Source organism: Tachypleus tridentatus, chromosome 1, assembly GCF_004210375.1.
Source record: "Tachypleus tridentatus isolate NWPU-2018 chromosome 1, ASM421037v1, whole genome shotgun sequence".
Taxonomy (NCBI): Eukaryota; Metazoa; Arthropoda; class Merostomata; order Xiphosura; family Limulidae; genus Tachypleus; species Tachypleus tridentatus.
The window spans coordinates 117,355,116-117,369,374 of NC_134825.1; the positions used below are offsets into that span (position 1 = coordinate 117,355,116).

Genomic DNA, 14,259 nt, shown 5'->3' on the forward strand with positions numbered 1-14,259 from the left:
TATTGATATATTCTATTTATTTTTCGTGCAGAATAAAGAAGGACAGATTGAGGAAAGCAAAACCCCAAGTAGTAACGAACCCCATGGAGACCCAGCAGAAGATGGTAAGAAATTCTTTGAAGTTAAAGGAATTACAAATATTTATTTTTTTTAGGTATTAGTTTGGAATTAATACATGCATTTCGCTCAAAGCTATTCGAGGGCTATTTACGCTAACTGTCCCTAATTTAGCAGCGTAAGACTAGAGAAGGCAGCTAGTCATCGCCACTCACCGCCAACTCTGGGGTACTCTTTTACCAACGAATAGTGGGATTGATCACATTATAACGTCCCCACGGCTGAAAGGGCGAGCATGTTTGGTGTGACGGGATTCGAACCTTGTTTGTTTGTTTTTTAATTTCACGCAAAGCTATTCGAGAGCTATCTGCGCTAGCCGTCCCTAATTCAGCAGTGTAAGACTAGAGGGAAGGCAGCTAGTCATCACCGCCAACCACCAACTCGTGGGCTACTCTTTTACCAACGAATAGTGGGACTGATCATCACATTATAACGACCCCACGGCTGAAAGGGCGAGCATGTTTGGTGTGACCAGGATTCGAACCCGCGATCCTCGGATTACGAGCCGATTGCCTTAACCACCTGGCCATGCCCGGGCCCACATAGTTTGGTTCCTTGAATTTACTGCCTGTGTTGTGGGGCAATATTGGGTAAAATAAATCCTTGATATTCTGGGTGTCTACTTGTACGTTACCCCTAGTTCACCCAGTATTCAAAATATTTATAATAATATTTATGACAGTATCGGTGTCTTAATAAAGCTGTTCATATATCTTGCCATTAATCCAATCACGTAGTTAATTACAACTCGTATAGAATACAGCCTTAAGCCTTGCAATCATGTTTTAACACGAGTTTCATTTTTCAATGTGACGGCTTTGTGGTAAATCAGACTCGTTGTCCTGATTCATGACTATAATAAATATCGGATTTATTTTTGTCTAGTTATGAACATGACAAAAGTTTTATTAAGATTTTCTTCTCAGGTCCATTTCTCTATCAATGTGTAAAATATATTCACCTGGTTCAACTGGTTTTGAAACCAGTTGTCAATAACCACACATAATGTAATATATACATATAGAAAGATAGATAGATAGATACAAGATTACTTAAACTGATTTCATGTTTGGGCTCTAATTAAATGTCGTGTTTTCTTTCTTTACTCAATTGTAATAAGTTACTTCATGCAATAAATATGTTAAGAAACAAGCTTTTGGGTCGTCATGCAACCTTATATGCACTGCGAACCCTTGTGTCTGTCCAAGCGCTCATCTGTTTGGTATTTTTTGATAATACTGCTTTCCACGTTGGGGCCCGGCATGGCCAGGTGGTTAAGCCACTCGACTCGTCATCCAAGGGTCACGGGTTGGAATCCTCGTCAAATCAAACATGCTCGTCCTTTCAGGCGTGGGAGCGTTATAATGTTAGTGAATCCCATTATTCGTTGTTAAAGGGTAGCCCAAGAGTTTGCGATGGGTGGTAATGACTAGCTGCCTTCCCTCTAGTCTTGCACTACTAAGTTAGGTATGACTAGCGCAGATAGCCCTGGGTAGCTTTGAAATTCAAAACCAAAACCCAAACCTTTCCATGTCCAATAAACATAACTGATACAAATACAAGTTCCGACACAGATTATGCAAGCACGTTACTAACAAATGAAATATCCCTTCAAAAACTACTCGATGCAATAAAAACACACAAAAACAAATCTTCAGGTGAAGATGAAATACAAGCTATCCTTCTAAAAGGGCACTCCGAAATTGTTTGACCACCTAAATTCACTTTTTAACTTATCTCTATCCTCAGGATACATCCCAGTTTCTTGGAAGCTTGCAAATATATTAATGTTCCATAAGGAAGGAAAGCCAGCAAATAAACCTAATAGCTACCGACCAATCAGCCTGACCAGCTGTGTAGGCAAAATTCTTGAAAGAATAATCAGTAATAGACTCTCCACATTCTTGGAGATAACATCAAAATTACCAAAAGAACAAAATGGATTCAGGAAATTTAGACAAACGACAGATCACCTAATCAGATTAACTGAAACCATAATAGATAGCTTCAATAAAAAGAATGTACTGTCGCTTGCTTCCTTGATATCGAGAAAGCATTCGACACTGTTTGGCACGATGGTCTAATGTTCCGAATGAATGGAATGGAACTACCGCGGAATTATTCGCTGGTTATATAACTTTTGTAAAATAGAAAGTGTAGAGTAAATGTTGAAGGAACATTTTCTGAATACTTTACTCCTGAAGCTGGTGTCCCTCAGGGAGGGTGGTTAGCCCTAAACTCTTCATCATGTATGTAAACAATATGCCACTGAGGGATCCAAATCATGGATTCTCTTCACAGTTCGCAGATGACGTGGCAGTCTGGAAAAGTGCCGCAACACCCACGATAGCAGCCACTAACATACAACCGCAACTAAATAGAATAAGTGAATACTGTCAAAAATATAGAATAAAAATAAACACAGCAAAAACACAACTCGTAGTCTTTACGAAATTCACAAAACACAAAAAACAACAGCCAGAACTATATATGAATGGCACACTACTTCAGACTGCCCCATCGGCAAAACTTTTAGGTCTGACCTATGATTCAAAACTAACTTGGATCAATCATGTGAACGAAATTAAAAATAAAGTCTGGCGAAGAACTAACTATGCTAGGAGTCTAACTGGTAAAAACAGTGGAGCATCTACAGATAACTTACTAAAAATCTATAAAACATATATTAGACCTGTAATAAATTATGCAGCTCCAGCATGGATAACTGTAAGCAATAAAATAATTAAAACCAAACTTCAAACAATACAAAACACACTCCTAACAACTGCATACAGAGTTCCAAGAACTATATCATCTCAGTTCATTCACAAATACTCGAACATACCAACCGAACCAGATAGACTCCTACATATTACAATAATGTACTTTAATAAGAATTGGATGAAAACGAATTACTATGTAAACTAGACAGGTACCTCATACATGATGAAGCTAGTCCTAAATATCTCTCCCAGTTAACTTATATTTTAAATATAAAAATAAATAAAAAAGAAAAAATATATATATAACTTTAAAATAATAAAAATAAAAATATAAAATAATAATAATAATACATATATTTATATATGTATATAATTTTTTTATTATTAAACAATAAAAAAATGCCACCAACAAACTTGACATTCTGCTGACAGAATAAAATAATCACTCTATACGAGTCACAATACATGGACATTGCCCTGAAAAGGATCAAAATAATATTCAGTTCTACAGTTACAAATACCAATCCATCATGAACATAAGTACGGGGAGGAGGAAGAGGTCACAGAGAACTTGACCCTCCAGGGTATGAACTTTTCTTACCCAAACACCGACAGGCATTCCTTCCACGTTGCACTTGAAAAGCTGCGCACGCAGGCAAAGCTCAATACTGAGTTTCGAAATGACGTGACAACAGGCACGCATAATGTTGATGGCTAATTTTATTTCAAAAGCAGGATATTCTACATTAAATTATTAGGAACCAATCACGCAATCGTTAATTTATCAAAATGTCACGTAACTTAAAGTATAACAATGTAGGTTTACTGTAAGTTGAATGGTTCTTAGCATGACTGAAATACTTAACAATTACATTTACTGTTAGATGGTAACTCAGAGAAAGCATCACAATTAACTTCATTTTAATATCATGATATGATTTAAATTGATAGCTATAAATAAACTTTCCCGTTATTGGGTTCCGGAAACGAGTAATTTTGCTTGTGAATAATAAAATGAAGCATAGAAACTTCAACAGCAGGTTTTATTAAGCGTTAATACAGCAGCTTACTGCCTTACATATATTCATTCATATGATTTATATAGAAAGCAATTAGCATTAGTTTTTTTCTACCCAGTAGTAACAATTAGCTTTAGTTTTTTCTATTGGATATTCACTTGGATATTTATATGAATTCGGCATAGATGTGTCAAAATAAAATTGTCTGTGAACATTTTATTAATTTGTGAAGTAATGTTAGTATGCAATAAAAATAACTTTTGTATTTTATGAATTCCGTAATCAAGGAAACAGAGCTTCCAATGAAACTGGCGAGGACTGTCCGGATATTTTAAAGAACCCTGGATTATCAAACATAGTAAACTGTGAATCACCGAAGCGAGTGAGTTAATTATCATAAACTAGTGTTACGTATTTTCGTATTGAGATTTCAAACAGCTGGAAATTTGAATTTAAAAGTGAAGTGAATGTAGATTTGTAGCAAGCTTATTATATTTGCCAAAAAGATAAACTCTGTATTATTCTTAACACGAATGTATTTTAATATACAAACAATAACGTAATTTATAACAACATTTATCACAGTAATGATTTATATACAAAAGTTTTACAAATAATACTGAATGTTCTATCTGGAATGTTGAATCGACGGTTAGCTATGAGCGAATTAATTCTAGGTTGATTGATACATAGGTATACTTTAATTGAAGGGAAGCTAGCTAGCTCTGTTCTTGGTTGGCTTCACGCCGGTTACGAGATACTTTTCACTGAGGAAGGAATTCATAAAAAAATTCGTTAAAATTATTTTTTCTCGATATTAAAATTAAAGTTTCAGAGAGATAAAAATGTCAGGCGCAGTCCGTTCTTTGGTTTGTCACCTGTTACTGGATTGGAAGACTTCCATGTCTCTTCACACTGGACTATGTGTAGTGATGATTTAGATAGCTTTGTTTGTGTGTGCATGTGTTTCGGTTGTCTTTCATTCACCGAAAATTATTATTTTTCAATATTTATTTAATATATATATTATATTAATATATATAATATTTAATATATAATAGCATAAATCTTTTTCTTTAATTTCTATGAAATATTTTGTATGACATATAACATTTACCTTCAACAATAGAATTTTAAATGTCAGGGATAAAGGTAAAAAGATATTGTTTAAGCTCTACTTTCTTTTGCTTGTGTGTTAGAGAGTAAAACGTATACGCAGCATTGGTGACGTGTGTGTGATAAGAAGCTAAAATTATTTTAGCAACACTGACGACCCGTATAATTTAGATATTTTGTGTTAGGTAAAGGATAACAAAGATAATTCATCAAATCTTCTTCGGCGTTTTGCTTACTGTTCTTTTCAAACGACGTTCTCTGAAACGAAACGAATTTGGAAACGGCTTCTTTTTTAAGAAAGTGTATTGTCTATAGGAATACAACACCATCTTCATGAATAGTGGAAGTCTCCAAAGGACAGCTTCGTCTACTGTTGGAACATGCAACGTTCTGTATCCTGCTTCTACTACGACGACCAAAAGCAGTCAAGTTCATGCTGGGAAGGAATACACTGTCCAGTCTGGTGACATTGCACTGCATACGTCATCCAAGCCCCAGAAATACGTTGTCGGTAAAGTAGGGTTCACGTAGTATGACTTCAGACCAGTTCCATGAAGAACAAGCTTGAATCTTAAAGAATCATCCTGATGTAATTTCAAGTACAATAAAATAACAAGACCCAAACGGATATATTTATCTCTGTGTATGTTCTGTACCAAATACGTTCAAAATTAATATCTTCTTTCGTGTAACAATCGCACGGTTACGTTGTTGCTAAACCTCTTGGCCCTGTCACGAGAAGTGTGGCCTATCACATGGCTGCAACTGGAAAATCGGATATAGTTAATACAAATAAACTGAGCTGTATTTTTTGTTGTTGTACACGTGCACGTTTCAATTATTGTATGAATATCGTAAATGAAGAAAGAATAAAGTTCCGAAACGTGGTATCTCTTTCTTATCAGTACACCTACTGCTGAGAAACATCACATCACATCACCATTTGGGGTTTGTTTTGTTTTTTTTTTTATTAAAGGAAAACAAATAAAATATATAAAGTAGTGGGGTCTTGTAGCTGTTAGATAAATACACGTATCCATTAATGATGTTACTTCAGTGTTTGAAATAATCAAAATCCTGTTCGTATCAAGTAAAAAAAAATCATAATTACAACAATTATTGCTGTAATTTTATACTAAAAGAAACGATGCGAAATGCTACTCGCACGTGACTGCTAATGCTATAGGTATAATTTGTCTTACTCAATATATCCTACAAAACTGAATATTAAATCCACTAATCACCACCAGTTCAAAATTAGCACTGAAGTTACGGTTCGTGAAAATAATTTGCTGTAAATATTTATCGTGGGAGTGGCTCATCATTTTGACTTATTACACGAAAAGTTTGGTTTCGATACCTGCGTTGAACAGGTCACAGATAGCCCATTGTGTTGCTTTGCGCATAACGACAAGCAATCAACAGATATTTATCCTAAGATCAACATCACAAGAGAAATTCTCAAGAACGAAAGGAGTATTTGTTTGTTTTGAATTTCGCGCAAAGCTACACAAGGGGCTATCTGCGCTAGCGTCTCTAATTTAGTGGCGTAAGACTCGAGGGAAGGCAGCTAGTCGTCACTGTCCACCGACAACTCTTGGGCTACTCTTACCAACGAATAGTGGGATTACTGTCACATTGTAAAGCATGTTTGGTGTGATGTGGATTCGAACCCGCGACCATCGGATTACGAGTCGAACGCTTTAACCCACCTGGCCATGCCGGGCCTGAGAAAGAGAAACCCAACTGGAAGCAAAAAAAAAAAAAAAAAGTGTATTCTAAAGACGGCTGGTATCGTTATTAGTACTTTAGTTAAAATAATGTACAGAACGACGTTTTGACCTTCTTAGGCCTTTACAGAGTCAATATATTTATCATAAAAAAAATCTTCAATTAACTAGTACTCTACAGAAGCAAATTAATTAGACCAGGGCTATTTAAAATTAAATTCGCCGTTTTTTATCTAATAAGTACATTATAATATATCTAATACAATAATTACATTTTCCTAAACTAATGTGCCCAGTGGCTCAGCGGTATGTTTCCGGACTTACAACTCTAAAAACCGGGTTTCGATACCCGTGGTGGGCCGAGCATAGATAGCTCATTGTGTAGTTTTGTGCTTAATTCAAAACATCTTAAAATAATTGTTTCTTAGTTCAAGCATAAGAGCGAAACGTTTCTAATAAAGGCGACTTATTTTAAATTCTTAAGAAGCGAATTTCTTACTGATTGAAGTAACACATCGTACGGATGACTTTGTTTGACAGACGTGCGCCAGTTTTAATTACATTTCTTAACTTATACAAAATGAACCGTATAATTTACCTTTAATCGATATTTATTAATATTTCACTGTTTTAAATAATTACATACCTTGGTCTTGTTTGTACAAAACTTAAACTACGAGTGACGATTTGTCTCTAACGTCGCTTCTAATAAATCATGTTAGGTTTTGGTTTCTTTTTACTGTACGCGTGTTAACACCCAATCATGAATATTCCAGCTATGATTTCGTGGTTGTAACACTTACACCTATCTACATAAAGGTACAATACAAAGACTGACTATCGTTCTGTGACGAATCTCAAAGAAGATGTGGGCCGATGAAAAATTATTTTTAATTTGCTTGTTTTTTTTGTTTTGTTTTGTTTCTGAATTTCGCGCAAAGCTACACCACGAGGACTATCTATGCTAGCCGTCCCTCAATTAGCAGTATAAAACCAGAGGGAATGCAAATAGTCATCACCACCCACCGCAAACTCTTGGGCTACTCTTTTACCAACGAATAGTGGGATTGACCCTCATATTATAACGCTCTTACGGCTGAAAGGGAGTGCGTGTTTGGTACAACGGGGATTCGAACCCGCGACCCTCAGATTACGAATCGAGTGCTTTAACCACCTGGCCATGCCGAACCTTTTTTTAAATATCAAGCCATTTATACTTGTACGTGTGTATGGGAAATCTGCTGAGATTGTTTGCCACTGTCCTTAATTTTAGACTAATTAACCAAGGGAGAACAGCTAGTCAGCAGTGTCCTATCACCATACGTCGATGATAAGGGATTGACTGTTACTCTTATAACGCTTAAAGATTAAAGCTCCTTGAATACTTTATGACATCATACACGAGAATTCGAACAACGCTTGCTGTCTTCGCAATTCAGAGGCATATCAGGAGGCCAGCCGGCACTCAAATAGAGACCTGTCAGAGGGCCTGCCTGCGCCCAAGGTGAAAATAAATGTAAAATATTTGCTTTTAACTATGGTATGGATCTCATAATAATAATACTGCTGATAAAATAGCAGTCTATAAACGGAGCGCTTACGAATGAGAGACTATTTTTATTCAGGTGCAAACTTAAAACGTGTTCTGTTTTTTTTTCATCTGTATATGATATCTATAACATTTTTGGCTTTGAATGTTTGTATACTGCTTAAGTACAAACACTATTAATGGTTGAGAACAAACCAATTATTAATTATTACAAAATTGTACTTTCACCATTATAGCCGGTTTTTAAACAGGGTATTTATATTTTAAATATATAATGAGATATCTAACAGATCCAAGAACATCCCTTCTAAGATGTACACCATAGCGGTAAGTCTGAGAACTTATAGCGCTAAACAAGTGGTTACGGCCAGGTGAATTAATCCGAGGGTCACGGGTTCGAATCCCCGTCGCACCAAACCTGTTCGCCCTTTTAGCCGTGGGGGCGTTATAATATGACGGTCAATCCCACTATTCGTTGGTAAAAGAGTAGCCAAAGAGTTGGCGGTGGATGGTGATGGCTAGCTGCCTTCCCTCTGGTCTTACACTGCTAAGTTAGGGACGACTAATGCAGATAGCCCTTGAGTAGCTTTGCGCGAAATTCAAAAAAACACAAAACAAGAGGTTTTGATACCCCTGGTGGGCAAAAAAATTATGTAACTTTCTGCTTAAATATAAGCAAACAAATTAATTTATATTCAGATAAGAAATACAAAAAGAAATTAGCGCTTATTTAATACAACAAACTGAATCGATACCAAGGACCTATGTTTTATATTGCTAAGAATGAGTTAGGTTTAGTCTGTTGTAATGAAGACGTCCTTTTTATAATAAGGCTCAATCTTTCATCAAGTGAAAGAAGGCAACCCAAACTATGCCACACACACAACTACAGTATAGCTTCAAAAGGCAATGTGAATGTGTGACACTAATATTGATTTCGAAATAACACTTCTCGGGCTTGAAGTCTTGAAAGTAAATATACACCAGGAGTAAATTGAAGTCCATCGTATGTTGACAGGTGAAGTATATTTTCTAACTGAAAGTCGAATCATAATAAATAATGCAGGACTGAATACAGTGAAGAGAGATTTAAATCAAACCCTAACGAATAAACGGAAACTTTGCATCATAAGCAAATATAATCCAAGTATAATCCTAAAATTACAATAGTTTCCTCTTTCTCATATATATCCTAAACGTCAACTCTTGTATTGTTTATCTCGCGAATACTTATTTTCTATCTAAATTAGGCTTACCTAACGATTACAGATCTTAAGTTATTTTAATCAACAAACTATTTAAACAGTTACACGTGTCGTATTACTAAATTGTGTAAACAGTTGCACGTTCCAGATTAATAATTTAAACAGTTGCGCGTGCTAGATCATCTAAGCTATTTAGAGTTGCACGTGCCATATTATCAACTACTTTGGTATTTCTCATGTGCTGCTTTATTATATGCGGCTATCAAAATACTCATTTAATAATAATAATAAATAAAACAATTCTATGTGCGTTATTCAACTCTTACCAACATATTTTTTTGGGGTTTCTGAATATATTTTTTTTTAATGTAACAGGTTTTCAGAAATATGGTTGCGAGTACCCTGTCTTAAATCTAATAAACTCGACACTAAATCAGATGTATCCGAGGTAGGCTTAGCACCGAAACATAATACTAATTACATTTGTTTTGTGAATTAAATACACCATTTATATAACAAATTATTTTCCTATCAAGTAATAATGTTCTTAAACCTTATCAGAATAACTGTCCACTCAGACCAGTTCTATAAATGGAAGTTTTTCCCCCTTTACGTTTCGCTGTTGTTCACATTGGACAACAATATAAAATTAATATTATGGCTGCTTAATACAAACTACTTCCTAGAAATATTATGTCATTATTAAATACATAAGCTGAACAGCAAGGACCGAGACTCTCGGTCAGCCCTAATTCAAAACTGCTGAAAAGGACAACGATTCATTAGCACAACTTGCTATGTGGACACTCTTAATTGAGTGGTAGGATTGTCTATTAAGTATTAGGCCCCCATCGCAAAATGTTCTTAGCGTGTTTGTTTAGTATATAATGCTGGTTCGTACATTAGGCCCGGCAAGCTTAACCTGGAGGTGCCAAACGCAACACTGGATGAAGCTCATTACAATGACATTACACTGCAACGTAATCGAAATACATAGCACACAGTCTGCTGGTATCACAAATTGTTTCTAGGAGGTGGAAACACCAACTCTGACGATATTTGTTCAACTAACTGTTGTTCATCCAACAAAGGTCGAGTTTCGTGATGACGAGTAACCCATCTGAAGTACAAATGGGTCTCAGGTCGACTGGCATGGGTATTAACACTTTTATTAAGTAATTGGATAAGCTGCGAATAAAGTATTAAACCGTACGATGCGATTGGTAGAAAAACATATGAAGGTGACGTCAAAAGAACGCGGCGTTTTACGTCACAAATATAAGAATGTATTAAATAAATGTAAAAAAAAAATTCTAATAACTGTTTTAGTTATGAATAAGTTTAATTAACAACTTGGCACTACTTTACCCGAATATACAACTTGCCGCATATAAAGGCTCGTTTAGAACTTGATAGTCATATGATATTTACATTGACGTTTGCTTGTCTGGCTCTGGCCTGACCAACTTCTTCGGTGCCACCTTTGTTTCGCTCTTTCTCTCCTGACAATTTTATAATGTCTCATCTTGAGTTCATACCTCAAACAAGTAAAAATTAAATACAGGCAAAGTTTCAAGTACAGTTAAACAACATCTCACGTGAGGGGACAAAGAGGAACAACAACGTTCCTGATCACCCCAGTTGGGGGGGGGAGTTTTGAAACCCCTGCGGCGTTCTTTTCGTTTCATAGTATTGTTTGTATTGTATTGTTTTGAATTTCGCGCAAAGCTACTCGACGACTATTTGCGTTAGTCGTCCCTAATTTAGCAGCGTAAGACTAGACGGAAGGCAGCTAGTCATCACCACCCACCGCTAACTCTTGGGCTACTCTTTTACCAATAACTTTTAGTGGGATTGACCGAACATTATAACGCCCGCACCGCTGAAATGGCGAGCATGTTTGCTGCGAGCGGGATTCGAATCCGCGATTTTCGTATTACGAGTCGAACACCTAAACACGCTTGGCCATGCCAGGCCTCGTTTGATAGTCATAATAAACTTTTAAAATGGGTGGTGGTTGGGTGCTATACTCGTTTATTTTGATACCTGGATGGCACTCTTCATACTAGAATGATTCGTTTACTGGGCTACCAATTAGTGCCTTTCTACCATAATGGGGACTGTAACGCTAACTTTAAGATATAAGTTTTAACTTACTTACCCCTCAGATGGTAGTACTTTATTTTTCAATTAATTTTTCTTCTGTACCTTGGATAGCAGTCACCTTCCGACAACTGTTGCAGGCAGTGAAGGGTGATATAGATGTTGGACATTCTGGGCCTCAGTATCCATATCTCGCTCTCCTATTTCCCACTCCTTTATTTTATTTCTTTATGCGAGACTGGCAAATGGAAGTTAAGACTAATAGACGGTGTATCCCCACCACAATGTGGGCCCTACTTTCTAGCCACCTCCAAAATCTAGGGTACATTTTATATCCCACATTATAGCTTCAATACTGGCATCTTTTTAATTATTTCAGCAAGATTGTTTATTATCTTTTAATTTACATTTACTTTAGCTTTTTCTAAGGTTATAATAAACTAATATAATTGTTTTATTGTATATTATATTAAAACTAAATCAATACATTTCTAAAATTCACATTCTATACCAGTTAGTTTCTTGGGCCCGCCATGGCCAGGTGGGCTAAGGCACTCGACTCGTAATTTGAGGGTCGCGGGTTCGAATCCCTGTCACATCAAACATGCCCTTTGATACGTGGGGCGTTATAATATTACGGCTAATCCCACTATTCGTTGGTAAAGAGTAGAGACTTAGAGTTAGCGGTAGGTGGTGATTACTAGTTGCCTTCCCTCTATTCTTTTGCTGCTGAAACGTTGATGAAATAACAGAAAACAACTTAATCCAGAAACGCTTTAATGTTAAAACTGTATCGATGTATATATATATTTTTTTTACTTTCATGATAAATTGTATGCACGCTATGTAATCCCAACACTCACTACACTTATGGCTTCCTTGCGCTCGAGTCACTAAAACCGTAATGGGCTCCAGTAATCGTGTTATCTGAAGAAATACATTTCGGAATTTATAGCTTCTCCTACTTTGAGGAATCAAGCGTGACGTGACGTGACACACGCTGTCTTTTATACAGGTTACATCAACAAAATCCTGATGTAGGGATTGATTTGTTTTGAATTTCGCGCAAAGCCACACGAGGGCTATCTGCGTTAGCCGTCCCTAATTTAGCAGTGTAAGACTAGAGGGAAGGCAGCTAGTAATCACCACCCATCGCCAACTCTTGGGCTACTCTTTTACCAACGAATAGTGGGATTGACCATTACTTTATAACACCTCCACGGTTGAAACGGCAAGCATATTTCGTGTGACGGGGATTCGATTTGGTTTGGTTTGTTTTGAATTTCGCACAAAGCTACACGAGTGCTATCTGCGCTAGCTGTCCCTAATTTAGCGGAAGACTAGAGGAAGGCAGCTAGTAATCACCACTCACCACTAACTCTTGGGCTACTCTATTACCAACGAATAGTCGGATTGAACGTAACTTAACAACGCCCCACGGCTGAATAGGCGACCATGTTTGGCGTGACGGGGATTCGAACCCGCGACCCTCAAATTACAAGTCGAGTGCCTTAACCCACCTGGCCATGCCGGGGCGACACAAAGAGTATATAATCCAACACAAGTTTGAATTGTAACACGTGGTAAACTCTAAATATATACAGGATACAACGCAGAGAATTATTTTAATGTTTCTCACTTTGACATATTTGTTAAATTTTTCTCGTAGTCTTAATATTTGTTCACTGGTTGTTTGAAAAATTCCCCACAAAGGTACAAGAACGTTATCAGTGGCAGAATTAAGGCTGCTAGTATATATGTAAAATGGCTCGTTTGGGTTGAGAAACCTTTACGTAGAGGAGTGAACAATATTTCGACTTTCTTCGGTCATCGTCAGGTTCTTTGTGAAGTGGGTTTTCTCGACATCACTGATTAAGGCTGCTAGTCAACAGCACGAAATGCAACCACTGAATTAAACAAACTGAAAAGTAAGAACATTGTTACTACAACACAACAACGGCTCCCAAGAGAGGTGTTTTCTTTGAACCGACGGGTCGCCAACCATGAACCTTCCTCAGTAATGTCAACCACTAGGTTTCGCTAGACCAAATACCTGTTCCTAAAATCATTTTCATATTGTTTGTTACAAGTATAAAAGCAAGATAGTTATTTGAACTCAGATAAAAATATAAATGTAAACCGAAGAATATATTTGGAACTTTAAATTACTTAAAAAAAAATATCACAGGTCGTTAATGCGACTAGAAATCTCTGGGTTAAACCAATAAAATCGAACTTTAAGACTGAGGAAGAGATACGTGTTAAACTAATCACCCTCACAGTTAAATAACAAATTACTGTAGTCAGCTCAGAAAAGAAGAAATGTTTAGTGGTTTTTATCTGAATATCAGTGTCTTAAGAAAGTGATAAAAGCATTTATATAGTTGTTAGAAAAATACCATTTTTGATTCTGCGCATTCAGTAAGCAGGTAAAACAACAACAAAAAATACACAACATATTTAATCGTCTTCCACACATTTTTTTTACACTTCCTACAACTTTAAGTGACATAAAATTCAGTGATGTCGAGAAACCCACTTGTTGAGAAATATATATGCAAAACGGCTCATTTGGGTTGAGAAAATATTTTACATAGAAGAGCGAACAACGTTTCGACCTTCTTCGGTCATCGTCAGGTTCACAAAGAAAGAGGTAACTGACCGGAAGCCTTTATACCTATATTAATATAATAAAAT

The 14,259-nt window shown here is 36.4% G+C and overlaps 1 protein-coding gene across 3 annotated transcripts in view; it reads left to right on the top strand.

The window, feature by feature from the left end:
- The window catches only part of LOC143222306 (nephrin-like), a 45,627-nt gene extending 40,026 nt beyond the window's left edge, over window positions 1-5,601 (top strand). For all 3 annotated transcript variants that reach the window (XM_076448658.1, XM_076448676.1, XM_076448666.1), the window contains 3 exons: window positions 32-104; window positions 4,147-4,241; window positions 5,291-5,601. In XM_076448658.1, coding sequence (XP_076304773.1) covers window positions 32-104; window positions 4,147-4,241; window positions 5,291-5,506 — 384 coding nt within the window. In that variant the 3' untranslated portion in view covers window positions 5,507-5,601. The remainder of the gene's footprint in view (window positions 1-31; window positions 105-4,146; window positions 4,242-5,290) is intronic.
- Window positions 5,602-14,259: the final 8,658 nt, after the last annotated feature.